This window comes from Petaurus breviceps, unplaced genomic scaffold, assembly GCF_028583685.1.
Source record: "Petaurus breviceps papuanus isolate PSGF00001 unplaced genomic scaffold, PetGlider_PUasm1.0 551, whole genome shotgun sequence".
Lineage (NCBI taxonomy): Eukaryota > Metazoa > Chordata > Mammalia > Diprotodontia > Petauridae > Petaurus > Petaurus breviceps.
Genome location: NW_027186372.1, coordinates 35,269,675 through 35,290,254, shown reverse-complemented (window position 1 = coordinate 35,290,254; position 20,580 = coordinate 35,269,675). Strand labels below are relative to the sequence as shown.

General features: G+C 39.2%; 1 protein-coding gene across 4 annotated transcripts in view; it reads left to right on the top strand.

Annotated features, from left to right (window-relative positions):
• Positions 1-20,268, top strand: part of SLC26A2 (solute carrier family 26 member 2) — a 35,959-nt gene extending 15,691 nt beyond the window's left edge. For 2 of the 4 annotated variants that reach the window (XM_069102636.1, XM_069102635.1), the window contains 3 exons: positions 3,070-3,168; positions 9,070-9,724; positions 12,561-20,268. In XM_069102636.1, coding sequence (XP_068958737.1) covers positions 9,095-9,724; positions 12,561-14,081 — 2,151 coding nt within the window. In that variant the 5' untranslated portion in view covers positions 3,070-3,168; positions 9,070-9,094 and the 3' untranslated portion in view covers positions 14,082-20,268. Of the gene's footprint in view, positions 1-3,069; positions 3,208-9,069; positions 9,725-12,560 lie in introns of all 4 variants that reach the window. The other 2 variants (XM_069102634.1, XM_069102633.1) reach the window with 1 other exon arrangement.
• Positions 20,269-20,580: the final 312 nt, after the last annotated feature.

Sequence of the window (20,580 nt, the reverse complement as noted above, 5' to 3'; positions counted from 1 at the left end):
CCCCTTTATCTTCTTCTGGTATTCAATGAAACCTAACTTTTCCTGAAGATATCACATTTCCTGGCCCCTTCTCCAAGTTTGGCTGCTCCTTCTCTAATGCCCCCAACAAACAAGGCTAGGAGGAAGGGTTGGCATATTCTGCTTCTCCAATTCCACTTTTGGATTCTTTCTCTGTCACAATCACTCAGGAATCCGGTATACTACTTTAAATTCTCTCCACCCTGTCTGGAATTAACAGAGCTATCTTCTTCTCAAAAGTTCAGTACCTACCTAGTTCTGCTCTCCACCTTCAGGTTCTTCAGTTTCCCCAAATTCTATGAACCCTGGTGTAAAGCCAAGCACGAGCAGCTCTCCAGAGGACTGCAGCTGTGAACAGCTTTAAGATTCTGATTACATAGTATAGTGAACTCTCTATTTATTCAGCAGTAAATTAAAGCAAAACATTCACAGAAACCAAAGTACACCATTCACAATGTTATAATATAACAACTTATCACTAAAATGGCCACATAGTTTTCACCAAAGTGGCCACATAATTTAAGCAAAAGATGTTCAATAAGTCCTTAACTCACAATCATCCTTAAGGAGCAAGCCTCCTTAAGGGACACAAAGTACAAAGGTCAAAGTTCTCCACCCCTAGGTCACAGTAAATTATGATCTCAATCAGCCTTAAGTACCCAAGAAGAGGTCTTTTCATCTTGACTCAAGCTCATGGTTCCTCTTCCATGGGTCCAGCTCCTGCCTGAATATACCCAACCGTCACCTCGATTCAAAGGTAGGCAGATCTCAGCTCCTCATCCAGTTCCATATTGAAGCTAACAGTGTCCAGTTCACCTCAAGTCCTTCACAGTTTCTGTTTCTGGGAAGACAAAGCCTAACAGAGCCAAAACAACATTCATACACATTGCCGGCACCATCATCAGTTCACTATCTGCCTGTGAAATCAACACAGACCCACAAACAAAGTCTGAGAACTCAACACAAATTATCAGTATAGTCCTAGGACCTGCAAAACCCTCCTCTAGGACTTCTATACACAGACAACAAGAAAATCTTCTTTCAGGGCTCCCAGTAAGGTCCCAGGGCTTCTGTACAAAGTATCACAAACAAAACTCAAAACAAACAGAACAGAGTGCCTGGCCACCACAAAGTTCCCTTTCTCAATTCTGCTCTTTCCCAGCTTGGGCTTCTCCTTATCTATGGTTATTAGTTTCTTCCTGTTCCACCCCTTCCTGTTGCATCAGCAAGTTCCTCCCACCATGGGGTTCACAAGTACTATTTCTTAACAAAGACTTGATATAATAATGGGCAAGGCTTAAAAGAAACTTGAACTGAAACAAGGTGCTAAATAATTGAATAGCTGAAACAGTTTTGCTTGCCATTACACTTGGCTCCTGTCCACCCCTGTAATTACCCAAAGGGAGCCCTCATCAACCCTTTAACACTTTCCTACTAGCCCCCAGTAACCAGGCCAGACCCTGCTTAGCTTCCGATTTCAGATGAGAGCAGGTGTTCAGGATGGTCTGGCTGTATATAGTGACTGAAACCCAAATCACTCTGGCTCTCATTGATTGGCCAACAGTAGGTCCCAGGCCAAGCCCCACTCTGTCATTGTTTGGGCCCTGATTGGCTCAGAGTGAATATAAATAGCAATTATTTCACTTTTGGTCAGAAACCCTAAGGGTCTACCCCTCCCAGATTGATTTTTTTAGACTAGGTAAAAGAGACCATTCTCTGGTTTATTTATTTTTTTTATCTAGCCTTAGTCACTGAATGGGCATTGCTTTAGTCAAATTTAGATCTGTTAAAGAGCTTAGCTTAAAAAATGCATCCAGGCCCATCTTCAGTTGTCTTCACTTATATCTTGACCTACCACTGGACCCACATGGCTCTGGAGGAGAAAGTAAGGCTGGGAACTTTTCATAACCCTCCCTCACCTAAGTCCAATTCACTTAAAAATCATGGCATCACCTTCCTGATGTCATGGTCCTCTTTGAGAACAACCATCCCCCACTCCTCGCTTAATTCCTCAGGTGCTCTGCTCTTCCTTCAGAGTACAGAGCAGTTACTCCTTCATATACCTCTCTGTGGTCATTGGTTTTCATCTGTATTGCTATTTAATACTACACTTCAGACTCCTAATTTCCACACTTTCTTTTTTCTCCTGTCTTCGACTCTCCTCTCAGTTTTTGGCCACTTCTGTTTCCTTTCATTTCCCCCTTTTATTTTTTGGAAATGAAAGGATATCTCCATCATCAAAGGTGATTCTTTATCTTTCTGCAGAAAACTGACCAGTCATACATGTATTAAGTGTCCTTTCTGACTCTTCAACTCTTTCAAATTTTCCTGGGTGACAGATCACTACCAAAGTCTAGCACCTCTCTTCCCAGTACTTTTAATTATAGTTCTGTAAGCGGGACTTTATATTTTTTTAGTCTAAATCCTTTTTATAAATAAGAAGACTGAGGCTGGGGGGGGGGGGAGGAAGGATTTGCCCAAGGTCAGTAGGGTTAGTTAGTATGGTTTGGAAGTCTGTTCTTTAGGGAGCTGAGGATTTCTTGGGTTGTACTTATTTGAAGTTATCATTAGGAATCAACAGTGGAGCCAGTTAAGAACTACAAATCTTGATTGAGAATTTGAAGTTTAAGGATCCTGTACTTTTTTCTCTGGGTATATTCAGACCAGATCAGTGGAACCAAGTAGCTTGTAATTCAAATTCTACCCATCTTTCTGTTTTCTAAATGAGATTGATGAAGGGTATTCAGATGAAATTAGTCCACTGAAAAATCAATTAAAACAATATTAATGATCAAGTGATTTTGTAAGTTTATAGTAATGATATGACTATACATAATTGTAATTACTCAGGTAATGGATTCAAGTTATACCGTTTCACTTTGATATAAAAAAAAATTGGTATTTTATTATACACCAATTTCAAGAATCAACCAGCAAAAAAATAATTGTTTATAAATTAAATGAAAGTTTAAAATGAAAATCATCTTTTAAAAAAAATCCCACAAAGTACACATTTTAATTCTAGATCTTTTCTCTTTATCTTTGCAATAGGAAAGAGAAGTCAGCTACATATCCCTGAGCAAGGAATCATCCATATCTTTAAAGATTGAGCACAACTGAAAATTCTACACAAGAATCCCAAGAAGAAAAGTGAGATTTCTTCCTTACCTAATAAATTTTATTTCTCAGGTAAGTATAGAAAATAGGAAGAAAGAAGAACCAGCCACATACAGCTAGAGCCAGTCTAACTTCTTCTTATCACCTTTGTATTTAGGAACTGTCTCAGGACCTTGTTCAGAATATTACTCAGATTATTATGATTATGCAGAATTTATCCATAGCCTTTCATATCACATACCATTCAGAATATCCTGGGGTTCTTGTAACTTTTTATTCAGTCAGCTACTCCAATGATACTTCACAGATATTTCTGATAAATTGTCTGAATTCTTGATAATTGAACTGAACTTTCATTATTTACTGGTTTCATTGCATTGTATTAGAGAAAAATGGCTACCTCAAAGCTTTTTTTTTTTTTAACCACATAGATATTGTATTTCTGTGATGGATGTTAGCCAGTAAGAGAAAATTAGACTTTTTTTATTCTGTATATTTTATTTGTGTTCATTAGAATATTTGCCTGCTCACCAATCTGTAAAGGGCCAGAAGCTTGCTATTTTTTATTTTTCATGTGCAGTTAGCTTGGTATTTTCCCTGTTTAAGTGGAGAACAGTGAGCGATCCAAAATAGCAGATAATGTGTTTTCCCTTTTAAGGCCCAACTCAAACCTCATTTCATTCAGGAAATCATTTCTTTGGATTTCCAGTCATGTAGATCTTCCCCTTTTCTAGGTTCTCCTGTTTTTATTTACTCTCTATATTACAGTTTAAAAAAATTACATAATGTTTAATTATCTAATTGCTTCACACTAATGTCTTATCAGCCAACTAAATAATAAGCTCCCTGTGGCCAGCAAATAGGACTTAGAGAGTTGAACTTTTTAAAAACATTTTATTCCCAGATAAAAAATATGGCTAATATTTCAATTTACATTGTGCCCCCAGTGTAATGTTTATACAGTCGACCAGGTGTGGTAACTGCCCTCTGGCAGATGATTTGCTAGCGGCACACCCACCAGAGTCCAAAGCAGACTGCCAAGTAGAACAAGGTGTCTTTGGTGCCTACCTACTTACCAGCCCCTGTATCCCTGTTCTCTGCCCTTATATTTCCTTTTGGGTATCCAGAGCCTTTTCTGCTCCCCTCACCCTAATGTGGAGCCCTATACAACCTGCTGTACCTCAAACTTCCCACTCACAGGTTAGCTTCTCCTCCCAGCCACCTCCCAATCAAAATTTCAGCAAATTTCAGGTTTGAAGCAACAAAATTGTCTGGTAACAAATTCATAATAAGATACAGATGAGTATTAGGGCTGTTACTTACTTAGAGTAATTGGATTTTAAAACTTGTGTTTGTGTATAAGTTAGCAGTGTGTTTGTTTCATACCAATCATGTAAGGTAGGTAATATAAGCATCATGATAATACTTCTACAAATGATGAAACTGAGGTTTTGTGACTTGCCCATGGATACATGAAATAGAATTAGAAACTACATCTCCTAAGCATAAGTCCAGCATTCCATCTCCTACATCATGCTGCGTATCTTAAAAGAAGACAAAGGAATATGCTGTGGAATTATTTTTTAGGAGAGGGAACTTCTTCCAGCCTATTGTCACCTCAGGGCCTCTCTTGGGATCCTTTTCTACTCCCCAGGATATGAAGACTCCATATTAGGAAGGATCACAGAGTTCTAGCTCTAGCACAGGAAGAGACCTCAAAGGAACAGCATCACCCATCCTTCAGGAAGATGGGAGAGGCCTGAACTTTGGTGCCCTTACACGGGTCTCTCTGTGTGATATAATCACAGAATTTCAGAGCAAGAAATAATTCTTGTCCTCTCCTTCCCCCTCAGTTTTATAGATGAGGAAGCCATGACCCAAGGAAGTAAACTTGCCCAAGGTCATATAGCCAGTTAGTGCTAGGGTTTTTAGTACTCTCACTCCCTAACCTATGCTATGCTTCCTCTATCATATCCTGTGCCTCCTATTATTAAAATGGCTGTACCTGTGACAGTATAACCGATCAGATCATTAGAGAGCCTGGATGCTTGTCAGGAAATAAACTGAAAAGACTTTGTTTTAGTGCCTGGATGCTAATGATCTATTGCCCACTTGCCGGCCTGGCGCTAGATAGGCAGGAGACCCGCCTTGCATAACAGGGAGATAAAATTTTAGAAAATCATTGTAGGGCTAAAAGGAAAAGTGAGATGGAAGGGAAGGAGAATGACCTGGGGGGAAGAGTAGGTATGCAGGTAGTTCCAGGGACCCAAGATGAACCTTTTAGAGCCGAGTACAAGAGGGTTGTAAAAAGGGGGTAAAGAAGAGAAACACTGAAGGTACACAGAAGAGAACGCAGGACCCTGAGATCATTGCTGAGGTGTGCTTTGTGCCTAATTGCTACATTCATTTATTTTTATTTCCAGTTCACCTGGGCTTGACCCAAGACTGGGGAAAAATCCCTTTGACCCTATAGTTATTAGGGTGGTTGCTCTGCAGTGGACAGATTGGGCAACTTCTCTTGTGCCCAGTGAAGATCAGGTTAGAGCTACTGGAAGGATATAATTTGGGAACTCCTGACCAGAAAGGGAGCTCAGGGTGACTCTCATAAGAAGATTGTTCCAATAAGTTAGTAAGCATTTGTTAAATGCTTACTGGCAGATGATTTGCCAATGGTACACCCACCAGAATCCAAAGCAAACTGCCAAGGAGAACAAGGTGTCTTTGGTGTCCTATTTATTGGCCCCCATATCCCTGTCCCCTGTGCTTATATTTCCTTTTGGGTATCCTGAGTCTTCTCTGCTGCCCTCACTCCAATGTGGAGCCCTGTCCAACTCTGCTGTATCTCAAAGTTCCCACCCATACATTAACTTCCTCTCCTAAACATCCCCCAATACAAACTCATTACACCAAATCTTGACTTTGAAGCAAGAAGATAGGAAAAGATAGATACACAAATACATTGTTAGTGGAGTTGTGAATCTGTACAACCATTTTGGAGAACAGTTTGGAATTTTGCAAATGAAGTGACTAAAATGTTCATACCCTTTGAATCAGATATTCATTACTAGGTTTGTAGCCTAAGGAGACCACTAATAAGAAGAAAGCCTCCATATACTCCAAAATATTTAAAGCAGTACTTTTTGTGATGGCAAAGCATTAGAAATAAAGTAGATGCCGGAAAATGGCTAACCAAATTGTAATACATGAACATAATGGAATATTACTGTGCTGTGAGAAATAATGAATATGATGAACAAGTAACTTGCCCAATGTTACATGGCTAGTTTTTTGTGTGTTTTAAGTGTCTGAGGCTGGAACCAAACTCAGGTCCTCCTGACTCTGGGGCTGGAGCTTTACTTACTGCACCACCTGGCCACCCCAAGAAGTTTTAACTAGGGATAAAAAATGCATCAATAAAACTTTATTTTTTTATTTTAAGGGGGTGGGGCACAGAAGCAGGTAAGGGCTGGTGGTCCTCTGCAATACCCTTAAGGGATAAAGTTGACTCTCACATTTCATCTAATGCATGTCAAGGTTCATGGGTGGGGGGCTGGAGAGAGAAGGGAGAGGGCACCGTGAGGGGAGGGAGGGGAGGAGAGAACATATAGGAAGAAGGACACCCCTGGGGACAGTGGATCTTCATGTTAAATGGGTTCTGGGACAGTCCTGAGCCAAGGAAAGGTGCTGGTTCTGGTTTCTTATAATGACCGGGAAAAATAGGGATATTTTCTATAAAATTTACCTTACAGCTTTCATGAGAATTAAGATGAGAAACTCCCCCCCCATATCAACAGTTGCCAAGCTTGTTAATTCTACTTCTATAAATATCTCTTGCATCTTCCCTCATCTCTTCACTTAATACAGCCATCACCCTCTTTCAGGCCATTATACCTCACTTTGACTATTGAAATAGCCCCTAATTGGCCTCCCAGCTTACAGTTTTTCCCCTCCCCAATTTATCCTCCACACAGCTGCCAAATTGGTATCTCTGATACATGGCTCTGACCATGCCACTGCCCCACTAAAAAAATTCTCTTGGGAACTATTCTAGAGTTTATTGCCTTTAGAACAAAACATGAACTTGGCTCTGGCATTTTAGTCCATGGGAGAAGGGGGAGCTGGAAGACCTGTCACTACTGGGGAAAACCATTTTGTCCCTTCCATTGGCTTAGAACTCATCTAGCACGAAGACCCATTCTCACCGGGGACAGTTACTAATAGTCCCCAGTTTTCCTTTCCATCTGCTCTGCCTCTATTCCCTGCAGTCCTCTAGTAGTAATTTGACCTAAGTTACCTAAAGATCCCTTTGGGCCTTGCCCATCAGCCCCTGTGATACACCCTTAGAACTTCTGGACATCTCTGCCTGCCCAGCAGCTGAACTCTTTTATGTGATGTTTCTTCCAATTAGAGTGTGAGCACCTTGAGAAGAGAACTCTCTTTCTTCTTCCTCCTCCTCCTCCTTCTCCTCCTCCTTCTTCTTCTTCTATCATCATCATCATCCATGGACATGGGTCTCTTTGATGCTCCTTGAACAAGACATTCCACCTCCCAACTCTGGCTGTTTTCACTAGCTGTCCCTCATGTATGGAATGCTCTCCCTTCCCATCTCCACCTCCTGGCTTCCCTGGTTAAATTCAGCTAATAACTAACCTTCTACAGGAAGCTTTTCCCTAATCCCTTTTAATTCTAGTACTTTTCCTCTATTGATTATTTCCGATTTATCCTGAAGTAGCTTGTTCGTACAGAGCTTTTTGCATGCTGTGTCCCCCATTCGATTGTGAATTTGGACAGGGACTGTCCATATAATCTTTTGCATTTCTTTGTATCAGCACAATGCCTGGCATCTTAACACTTAATAAATGTTTATTGACTGTGACTGCCTGTCAAGAGGTAGGCATCATTTTTCAAGATGAGCCCACTAGAATCATGGTTGTTCAACTGCATTGATTAGGGTTCTTTGTATAAATTGTTGTACTGGTTCTGCTTATTTTACTCTCCTTCAGTTCAAATGAGTCTTCCCAGGTGTTAGCGAAACTAGCCACTTCATTTCCAACAGCATAATCATATTCCATTACTTTTCTTTTTTTTTTATTTTTTTCCCATTACTTTTCATAAACCATAATTGTTTTCTTTGCAATTCCTCAATTGGGAAGCACCCCTTAGTTTCAGGTTCTTTGCCACTACAAAAAGAGCTGCTATAAACATTTTCAGAAATATCAACCCTTTTCCTCTTTCTCTGATTTCTTCAGGGTATAGATCTAGTAGTGGTATTGCTGGGTCAAAGGGCATTGACACAAACGTGAACATCCCACACTTAAATAAGTAAGTCCAAAAAATGGAACTTGTCCATGAAACCATAAGTTCATTACATTTAGCTTTGATATTTTAATATATATTAAATTTTATACAGCAATAACTTGTTATTCCATATCTAGTATATCCTATTAATCTATGCCACTTGTTGAACCCCACTCTCCTTCCTGTACATTTTTAAAATGTTTATTGGTGTTTTTTTTCTTCCCCTTTTTCCAATCAGTATCTCTACCCTGCCCCCAAATAAAAGCTCTCATAAGAAAAGGATAGTCAAGCAAAATGAATTTAGGTTGTGTCATATCCAGAAATGTACGTTCTGTTCTCCACCTACAGATATCATTTGAGAGACATCCATCATCAATCTTTTGCAATTATTATCGGTCATGGTATTGTTCAGAGTTCTTTATTGTGTATACTTTATTTGTGTAGGTGTTCTCTTTCCACAATAGACTGTAAGCTCCCTGACTGCAGAGGCTGGCTTGCTTTTGTCTTTGTAGGCCTAGTACCTGGCTTAGTGCTTGTACATAATTAGTGCTTAGTAAAAGCCTGTTGAATGGAATTGAAATGCTTAATTGTGCATAAACACTTTCTTGCTTAATATTATTATTCTTTTTGTATTAGGAACTTGAAGGATTCATCTCCAGAAATGTCAGACAAAGAAGAAGATCACTATGTCAGCTCATCCAGTGATCTTGCTAAAGGTGATGACCATCATTATTGTAGAATTCTTCTGGAGCCTCAGGAGAAAAAGAGTATTGACTTTAAAGAATGTGTGGTCAAAAAGGTGAAGAAGAATTGCTGCTGTAGCCCAGCCAAAGCCAAAGACTGGATTTTGGGGTTCATGCCAGTCTTTCAATGGCTCCCTAAGTATGACCTGAAAAAATACCTCCTTGGAGATATAATGTCTGGTTTGATTGTAGGCATCTTATTAGTCCCACAGTCCATTGCATATTCCCTTCTGGCAGGCCAAGAGCCCGTTTATGGTCTGTACACTTCTTTTTTTGCTGGAATAATTTATTTCTTATTTGGGACATCCAGACACATCTCAGTGGGTATTTTTGGAGTGTTGTGCCTCATGATTGGTGAAGTGGTGGAACGGGAGGTACACAAAGCTGGCTATGGGATGGAACATTCGGCTAAACCTAGCCTTGTTAATCACATAAATGAAAGTGTCATCGCTGCAGCTGTGAACCAAACCTCAGGACAGATCTGTGATAGAAGCTGCTATGCAATTACTATTGGCACAACAGTAACTTTCATAGCTGGAGTTTATCAGGTAAGAAGTGGTAGAACAAACAGGTTCTTGGCAAAAATAATAATTTACTCCGAGTCATTCTGTTTAGAAAACTCTTTATAATTGTACAACTGTAAGCTGCTGTCAATTAAAAAAAAATCCATTGCTTTATGGGTTTGTGTTTGCCAGAATTTAACTTACTGTTCATTGTCAGAGCCCTCTTGTGATCTCTAATTGATCATCTTGAAGAGATGCTGATGTATCAAAAGCTCTAGAGATAGGAGAAATCATTGGTCCTGAAGTGGAAAGTTTTAGTGAGTTTGTGAATAGGCATATTACCACTGAAGACTTTGGGGCACAAAAATCACCATTAAGTGTATAGACTAGAGAAGGTGGTGGGCCAGACTCATGTTGAGAATGACAGATGGGAAACTTAAATGGTGCAGCGATATCCCTGAGATATTAAAAGAACAAGAAGAAGGCCTCCAGCATGTTGGATCAATTCAATATGGTGGAGTTATGGACAAGAATTGCATATGAAAGGTGTGAGAAGTTAGCAGTTTTGCACTGCTTGAAGGGAGGGCCAACACCAACAAAATCACATAACCGCCAAGGTACCAGTTATCACACTCCCCTCCCCCGCCATCGAAACCACACTTTAAAAAGTATGTATCATAGGGAGCATAGTGAGAAAGATCACTTGTCTTAGAATACGATTTAGCACACCAGAGTTTAGATCACATTTCTGCAATTTATTGGACCTTAGGCATGTTACTTCCCCTCTCTACACCTCACTTTTCCTCATTTGGAAAATGAGGCAGTTTGGACTATATATATATATTTTTAGGTCTCTTCCAGCTTTAAATTCTAAGGTCTCATAAAACTCAGTTAATTCCACTTCATGGGATCATAAAATCTTACGGTTTTTAGGAGTATCAGGGGTCATTTAGTTCATTATTTACCAGAATCTTGAATCCCCTCCACAAAATCCCTGATAAGTGGTCATCCAGACTTTGGAGAGTCTAGTGACAGAGAATTCAGTTTCCTAAGATAGCTCATGCTGCTTTTGAACTTTTCTTTATAGTGTACCAAAATCTGTGTTTCTATTGGTCCTCAATTTGCCCGCCAAAGCCAAACAGAACACTCTGAATGTCTCTTTCACATGATTCCCTTTTAATTCTTTAAAGACTAAAATAGGGAATTTTTTAGGCCACGTGATATTATTTTATTGTATATGTGTTAGGCATAATTATAATTTTCCCGCAAGATCCTCTTTCAAAACTGGTTGAAAATCACTGATTCTCTTTTGTTAATAATACTTGATTATTACACATGAACAAAGATGGCTTAAAGTTTTAACTGAGGATGACTTTGTAATTTTAAAAAGCTAATTTCAATTCAAGATTTAATTTTAAACTGGCATTTATATTAATGTAGATTAACTTTTGTAGATGACATATGGCAAAGAAACCATATGGGAACAAAGGAATTAGATGGGAATTAGAAGGACAATTTTTTTTTTTTTTGTGGGCAGAAGGCAATTGGGGTTAAGTGACTTGCCAGGGTCACACAGTAAGTGTCTGAGGTTGATTTGAACTCAGGTCCTCCTAACTCCAGGGCCAGTGTGCCACCTAGCTGCCCCAGAAGGGAATTTTTTTCTTGGTGACTTCTTAGGGTCTCCTGGATTCCCCTAATTATCATAATGTCCTTGCCAGTTTATATCAAGGATTCTCTAAATCTTGATTTTCTCTCAAGTATTTGGAGATGTTAGGGAGACAGAGATAGCATAATGAAATGAACAGTTGAGTTCAAATCTAGCTAGCCCAGATGCTTACTTAGCTGTGTAACCCTGGGCAAGTCACTTAACTTCTGTATTCCTCAGTTTCCTCAACTGTAAAATAACAGCACCCACCTCACGGGGTTGTTGTGAGGATCAGATGAGATAAATTTACAAAGCACTTAGCACAGTAACACAACTGGCACATAGACACTATATAAATTCTTATTCCCTTCCCCCCCTTTCTTTGTGATTGTGATCAAGCCATTTCTACTCTCTGAGCTTCAGTTTCCTTATCTGCAAAATGGGAGTAGTAATACTTGCACCAGTTCCTCATAAAGGATTATGGGTAAATCACTTAAGAAGCTAAAAAACTCCCTAACTATATAAATTTGAGTTATAAAAGATAATAGTTAACAGTGCTAATATAAGTAACTTGTTTTGTTTGGTGCTAGGGAAGAACCAAAGTGGGAGGAGGATGGCAAGTCCTGGGGTATCTTTCTGCCTTTCCTTGATGTCTCTCTCAATAGGGTTATTTCTATGAAGAGAAAGGATAAGGAAGAGAACAAAATTTTAAGAAGAGAAGAAAGAGAAAGAATAGAGATAGGAAAATTTCAGAGGTTATGACAGCCTAATCAATTTGGAAAATTAGTGGGACCTACTTAAATTCTGTGCTGATACCCTGTTGTGGCATATAGTTGATCCTGGGTTTCATAAACTGTTCCAGCAGAAGAATACACACTCTGCCAGCCCATACCGAAGCAAGCAAAGTTTCTAGTCTGGGTCCTGCAATGGCCTATTGTCTGTCTTGGGAGACCTGTTTAAGTTCAGAAAAATACATCAGCAGATAGGTGACAGCTGATTTTTTCCTTTCTTTTCTTTTTTCTTTTTTGTCTTAACTTTCAAGGACAATTTACTAAATTGCAATCTCAGTTGGTGGAGGAAGTACCCATACCAACAAAATGATAAATCCTTTAGTACTGAAGAAGGCTCTCTAGACAAATGATAGACAAGAAGGCAGAATTATAAGATTTACAAGCATTCCTTTCCATTTGAGAAAGGTTTGCATGTGTTTTAATCTCTTTATGTGATTCCTTTCAGATATTGATGGGCCTGTTTCAAGTGGGCTTTGTCTCCGTCTACTTATCTGATGCCTTGCTGAGTGGATTTGTCACTGGTACCTCCTTTACTATCCTTACTTCTCAGGCCAAATATCTTCTAGGACTAAACATCCCTCGAAGTAGTGGTGTGGGCTCTTTCATCACTACCTGGATATATATCTTCAAAAACATTCATAAGACCAATCTCTGTGACCTCATTACTAGCCTTTTGTGCCTTCTTGTCCTTGTGCCAACCAAAGAACTCAATGAACACTTCAAATCTAAACTTAAGGCACCAATTCCCACCGAACTGGTAGTAGTTGTGGCGGCTACGCTGGCATCTCATTTTGGAAAACTGAATGAGAATTATGGCTCCAGTGTAGCTGGACACATTCCTACTGGGTTCCTGCCCCCCAGAGCACCAGATTGGAGCTTGATTCCTAATGTGGCAGTTGATGCGATAGCGATTTCTATCATTGGTTTTGCTATCACCGTGTCACTATCAGAGATGTTCGCCAAGAAGCATGGCTACATAGTCAGGGCCAATCAGGAAATGTATGCCATTGGTTTTTGTAATATCATCCCTGCCTTCTTTCACTGCTTCACAACCAGCGCAGCTCTTGCCAAGACCTTAGTCAAAGAGTCGACGGGCTGCCAGACTCAAGTTTCTAGTGTGATAACAGCGTTGGTTCTTTTATTGGTCCTCCTTGTAATAGCACCTTTATTCTACTCCCTCCAAAAATGTGTCCTTGGAGTGATAACCATCGTGAATCTTCGGGGAGCTCTTCGAAAGTTTGGTGACCTGCCCAGGATGTGGAGGCTCAGTAAAATGGATACAGTTATTTGGTTTATTACTATGCTCTCCTCTGCACTAATAAGTACTGAAATTGGTCTGCTTATTGGGGTCTGCTTTTCTATGTTTTGTGTCATCCTTCGTACTCAGAAGCCAGAAGCTCCTATACTTGGTAATGTGGAAGAATCTGAAATCTATGAGTCCACGTCTGCCTACAAGAACCTTCAGACTGAACCAGGAATTAAGATTTTCCGTTTTGTAGCTCCCCTCTATTACATCAACAAAGAGTCTTTTAAATCTGCCTTGTACAAGAAGACTGTCAGCCCAATCTTAGTGAAGGCAGCACGGAAGAAGGTAGCAAAGAGAAAGCTCAAAGAGAAAATGGTGACTTTCAGTGGCTCTCAGGATGAAGTTTCCATGAACCTCTCCTCTGAGGCCCCAGAGCTCCATACCATAGTGATAGACTGCAGTGCCTTACAATTTTTAGATACGGCAGGAATCCAGACACTCAAAGAAGTCCGCAAAGATTATGCAGACATCGGTATCCAGGTTCTTCTGGCTCAGTGCAATCCCTCTGTGAGGAGTTCTCTGTACCGGGGGGAGTACTGCACAAAAGAAGAGGAAACCCTTCTCTTCTACAGCATACACCAAGCATTTTGTTTTGCCCTGGACTCGCAAAAACAGAAAGCATTGGGTGCTTCCAATGGTTTAAGCACTTCTCCTGACTGATTACTGGGGAGAAGCAGGGTGGATGGGAGGGAGGGAGAAAATGAAGGCAACAGGTTTGTCTTTCCTGTGTACATTATTTCCTATTACCATATAAAGTGAGTGAGATTCTCATATGTGACAGGGGAGAGGCATACGGGTATATCAGGGCTTGTAATTAGCTAGAATTAGGGGAAAATAATAATTACATCCATTTGGTGCAGACAAGGGTATAAAAACATTTGGGATATACTTATGAAGTAGTTTTTTGGTTTAAATGTTTAACTGCATTTGGACTTTCCCCCTTTTGGAAACGAGGGTGCTACAACAGGGGGAATTAAAAAAATACCAAAAGAGACAGTGTTGTATAGTAGGAAGAACTGACAGGCATCAAGAGTTCTGGGCTCCAGTCCCATCACTGCCAACCTATGTGAACTTGGACAACTTACAACCTCTGTGAGCCTCAGTTTACTCATATGCAAAGTTGGGGGGGAGTGGACCAGATGACCTGTGAAATCTCTTCAGCTTTAAAATTTGTTGACCTTATGGGTAATGAACTTGGAACTTACAGCAGAACCACCATCTTTGTGGTAATGTGGAAGAGCATGGTGTGAGGGAGGGATTTGTACAACAGTTGTTTTTACATCTATCTATATTTTTGCTTCCTGCCAAAGAGCTGAGAGGCTTTGGGATCACCAGGGTCACCCAGAACCAGTTCTTTTTCTTGTGCCTTGCTTTTCTGTCTACCTCCCCAGAACCTGTAGTAGTGGGACCTCTAGCATTAAAAAAACAGAAGCAGTAGCACTCTTTTTTAGGTGGAGATTCTCAGGAGGTTGTATCTTGATCAGGACTCCTTGGAGCCCATGCTGGGAGGAAAATGCCTCCTACTAAACTAAATCATTTTCTGATAGGGCAGACACATCATAGAAACTTAGGTTAATACAAGACAATTTTGGAAAACCAGTGCATCCAAAGTGCCTGGCTAAATATAGACTCAACCTAGTGTGTGGTGTGATTTGATGTTTCCTTATTTGTTTAGACTAAGTGCACATGTGGTATGTGAGTCTTCAAAAGCAGCAAGGATGATTTGGAGAATTTACTTTTTTTTTTCCTTTTTGGAGAGGGGAAGGTAGGGCAGTTGGGGTTAAGTGATTTGCCCAAGGTCACATGGCTAGTTTTTTTGTGTGTTAAGTGTCTGAGGCCGGATTTGAACTCAGGTCCTTCTGACTTTAGGGCTGGTGCTCTATTCACTGTGCCACCTCGCCACCCTGAATATCTGTTTTCTACCTCTTCTTTTTTGTGGGGTATGTCATTAATGCTTATTCCTAAGGACTTCATCATCACTGAACATTTTTTCACAATTTTTTGTCTACTTTACATTACTAGGAATCTCTTCAGATAAGGATGTTGGGGAGAAGCACAAGATTTAGAGTTAGAGCTAGGTTTGTGTCTCATTTGCCCTGCCTCCTTCTCCTCCTCCTCCTACTACTACCACCACCACCTATGCAGGCCAAGTCACTATACCATTCTGGACCTGAACGTTCACCTCTGTAAAATTATGGGTTGGCCTACAAGACCTCCAAGATCCTTCCTGGTCCTAAGTCCTATGATCTTCCTCTAGTTATCTGGTAACACCTTTAAAAAAAATCTAGACCGAAAGGTACAATCCTGAGTTCATTCCAACAAATATTTAAGTGCCTATCACACATAAGGTGGTGTTTGTTTCCCTCCCCATCCCTCCCCACCCCTTCTAGGATATGATGCTGATTCAAGCTTTGAGGAGAAAAACATATCCTGAAGTTTTAGTTTTAAACATTTCCATAATGTTAATATTCTTCTGAAAAATTATCCTTCAATATGTTAAATGAAGACAGCCTTAATGTTTTGGTTTATCAGCTTAAATTGGCTTTGAGTAAGCAAGGTTTGCAGAAGGGAAGGTTTTGGTGGGTCTTTTTTGGAATTAATTTTCATAGTATTTTGGCAAAGGAGCCATACAGATAATCTTTCTTTGATAAAAGTCATACTCTCAAGTAGTAACTACCATATAACAAACTGTTGTATGTTTTTGGGGAAAATATGCAGCCCAGTAATTGAATGATGCCAATAATGAACGTAGAGGTATTTGGGCATGAACTAATACAGTGCCTCGTGGGAACTTTGATCTGTCCTGTGGGTGCCTCATAAATTAATGATGACCACAATGGTTCTTTATTGATAAGATCTCTTAAATGTGGTTATGTTAGTTTTGTTACCAAGATGAGTAAAGGATATAAATTGAGGGTTTATTCCCTCTTGAAAGGCAAGAATGTTTATCTAGTGATCATTTTAAAAAAATGTGTAGCTCTGTGTTTGACCCACTTACTGGGTAAATAAAAGATTTTACATTTCAGGAATAGCCAGTTCTTTCTTTATGAGAGTGAAACCTTACAATACAGTTACTTCTTAAACAGGTGAACATAGAGGGAGCAGGTTTTGATAGGTTTTCACTTTTGTGTGTGTGCGAAAGCCAAGTACTTCCTTACAAAGAGTGGGATGATGTATTTTTTAAAAGCACCCTTAAAAAAGAAAAGATCCAGTAGTTTTTTAGTAGAGTTTTGTAGAGGTAATTAGAAAATATCCCAGATTACCTTTATGTAAAGGAAATTTGGTATGACTTCATGGCTGGGGTGCGGGGGGGAATACCTGTTCCATAATGACTATCTCTAGTTCTTCCCCCAATATTACAGGTTAAATTTTAATTGGAAAAAAAAAATGAATGTCAGTGTTTCAGGTCCACTGATTGATTCACATGACTTAGTTAACAGTATACTGAATTTTAATAGTTTTTATTTTTTTAAATGACTTTATTTAACATATCAAAGGATAACAGTTTTCAGAAAAATATTACCATAGAAAGGTTTAAAATGTCAAGGTACGTTTTTCTTCTCATAGCTTTTCTCTATGACTACACCCAGTCATTTTTCCGTAAGCAGTATGCACGCACCGTGAGTAGCAAAACACTCGAACACTTGTTTTGTTACTAGTGGGGAAATAAAAAATGTAAATGGCAAAGGGAGAAAAAGCATGTCTTTAATAAATGATTCCTCTGATGGGCGTGAATGCAGTAGGATCCTGAAGTGGGTGGTCTAGAAAGAACATACTGTAACAAGTCCTTTTTAGTCAAGAAAAAATGGAAACACAAATGTGTTTTTAACTCAGCTCTTAATATGTTTATGGGGTCCTAGATTTTAAAATGTAAACACTTGTCTTAGCAACTGTTAAGACCATAATATTGTACTTAGTTGCTTATACTTGTAGCCCCATAAATATAATTGGATACTGTGTATCCTGGGATTATAAAATGGATTTATGTCTAATGAATGAGTTTTAAATGCATTTTTGAGTGCTTATGCTGTATTAGTAGTGATAAAAAGTGAGCTTGGATTGTACATTTCTTGAAGAGCTGTATGAATGAAATGGAGTCAGCAGGACAAAGGAGTTGGAAAGATATGCCAGGCATTACCACATATTGACTTATTGCTCCTTTGCCCCACTCAGTTCTTATGCATTTGGATTTATACACCCTTCAAAGTGAAAAAAAGTCAAGTCAGTTAATTTCTCCTTTACCAATTTAGGAAAACTTAAAATCAGCCCAGGCCTGTGTTGTTATCAATACAGGGAATCCCCATTGTGGCAGCTCCCTCACTTATGTAGACTGGCAATTTGTTAGGTAATTTAAATCTTAGTCATGTGAGGCAATGAATTCTCAACTTCATTGAAATGTTCAGAATATAGTAAACCCACGAAGTGTTCTGATACAGTCTTAGTTTGCATTGTTAGTTGTTGCTACTATTTGTAGTGTTTCTCTAACCTTCTGAATACAAAGAAAATAAACCCTTGGCCCTTGGGTCCCTCAAATCCAGGTAAATAGTTACTCCCACCCATCACATGCTGTCTAATTGGAGGTAGAACTGAGAGCAGATAATGGTTACAAAGAACTCTGGCTGATTTCTTATTACAGCAATCCCAGAACAGGAGAATTTGACCTGTGTTTATGCACATAAAGCAGCATGTCTAGTCAGTCAACAGTAATTTGGCACTTAACTATATGTCAGGCATTGTGCTAAGTCCTGGAAATACAAATGCTTAGCAGAAAGAAAAGCAGTTCCTGCCCTCAAGGAACTGACATTCAGAATGTAACAGTAATGTATGGGGATGGAGCAGGAGATTAAGATACCCAGCATGGTAATGAAAATCCAGAGAGTCTGGAGGAGAGCTTGAAGAGGAATGAAGATAGGGCTGCCCTGGCCATCCTCCTTAAAATGCAAGTTCTGGGAGAAACTATAATCAGAGGGAAAGCCCTTGAGGGGGAGGGTACTTCCAGTGTGTGAAGTCCAGGGGCAGATTAATCCCTTCACAACCTAGCTCCTTCCTATCATTCCAGTCTTGTACCTTACTCTACAGTTCAGCACCATTGGACTGCTTGCTGTTCTTTGCACAAGACACTCCAGCTTCCAATTCAGAATTCTCACTGGCTGTGCTCCATGTCTGGAACACTCTTCCTCATCTTCATCTCCTGGTTTTCCTAGCTTCCCTCAAGACTCAGCTAAAATCCTACCTTCTGAGAGAAGTCTTCCTAAGTCCTTACTGAATGCTACTGAAATTCTTCTGAGGTTACCTTCCATTTATTCTAAATATCTCCTAAGTATGTAGTTGTTTACATGTTGTCTTCCCTATTAGAATGTGAGCTCCCTGAGGGAAGGGTCAGTTTTTGCCTTCCTTTGTATTCCTTAGGCTTACTTAGCACAGTGCTGGGCAAACAGTAAGCGTTTAATCAATGTTTAACTTGACTGGTTACGATATTTCAAAAGAAGGAGAGTTGTTACTATCAGCTGGAATAACACTAAATGAAGTTTAATCTCATTGTTTTAGAAAGCAATGCATTGTTGACTAGTGAAGTCGACTAAAATTCCTGCTCTTTCCACTTGAACTGCTTTTAGGTCTCTTCTTCCTATCTTTGCACATTGCAAACACACAGTGTCTCTGACTTTTTATTCATCCCTGTTAAGTTTCATCTTGTCAGCCCATCATTCCAGCCTTTCATTTATCTGGATCCCAGTTATGTTATCTAAAGACTGAAGCCCTTCTAGCTTTGTGACATCTACAGATCTGACAAATATGTTCTTCTGTCATCATCTACATCTAGAAATTTCTTTTCAATTCTGAACACTGATTATACTATCATAAGCTTTTCACTGGATATAAGATGTGAGGCATGGATCTAAAGCTCATTTTCTACCATTCATCCAGTTTTCCCCATAGTTTTTTAGTGAATGATACTTCCATTCTCCACTGTTGCTTTTTAATAGGTTTCTCTCACACACTAACACTTGTACATTAGATTGCATTTCTGGGTTCTCTTCCATTCCATTTATATGTGTGTGTGCGCGCACTTTTTTTTTTCAGTGCCAGTTTTTGTAAATAACTGGAGGGTTTTTTTTTTAACTAAACCTATAATTTCATTGGGGCAGCTAGGTGGCATGGTGGATAGAGTCCCAGACCTGGAGTCAGGACAACTCATCTTCCTAAGCTCAAATCTGGCCCCAGACACTAACTGTGTGACCCTGGGCAAGTCACTTAACCCAATTTGCCTCAGTTTCCTCATCTGTAAAATGAATTGGAGAAGGAAATAGAAAACCACTCCAGTATCTTTGCCAAGAAAACCTCAAGTGGGGTCATGAAGTCTGACATGACTGAAAACAACAGTCTTAGAGTTGCATGGGGTACTAAGGGTTAAGTGAGGTACCTGAGGGGTCACAGCCAATATGAGTCAGGGGTGGAACTTGAACCCATATCTTCCTAAGATTGGCTTTCTATTCACCATGCCAAGCTGCCTCATATGATATATACATTTTAAAATATGCTAGCCCTTCACCCATTTTATTTTGCAATATTTCCTGATATTATTTCATGTTATAACATCACGGTTTTATGAAGTAAATTCTATTGATCAATCAACTGTCAAAATATTAATTATTGGTATTTTGATTGTGTTGAATATATAATTTGATCTGGGAATTAATGATTTTAAACTATATTTGCTCTACTCAGTTCTCTTCTTTCTGGCAAAATCATTTTGAAGTTGTCCTTATATGTCTCTTTTTTATATGTTAGGTTAGTGCCCAAATATTCGATATATTTTTGTCATTATAATAAATGGTATTTCTCTACAGTTTCATTCTTTGTTTTTTAATTTGTTGGTGGTATATAGAAATGCAAATGATTTTTGCTAACGTAATTATTTGAGTTTTATTGTTGAAGGTTTTTAGTTTTCTAGATGTCACTTGCAAATAGAGATATTTTAATTCTTTATTGACAATGCATATTTCTTTTTATTCATGCCTTATAACTATGGCTAATATTTCCAAGATTTTATAATATAGAAAGGATGAAAGTAGATAGCCCTTGACTTATTCTTGTTTTTAATGGGAATGCTTTTAATATTTCTGTTGTATACAATATTAGTTCATGATTTTAAATGTAT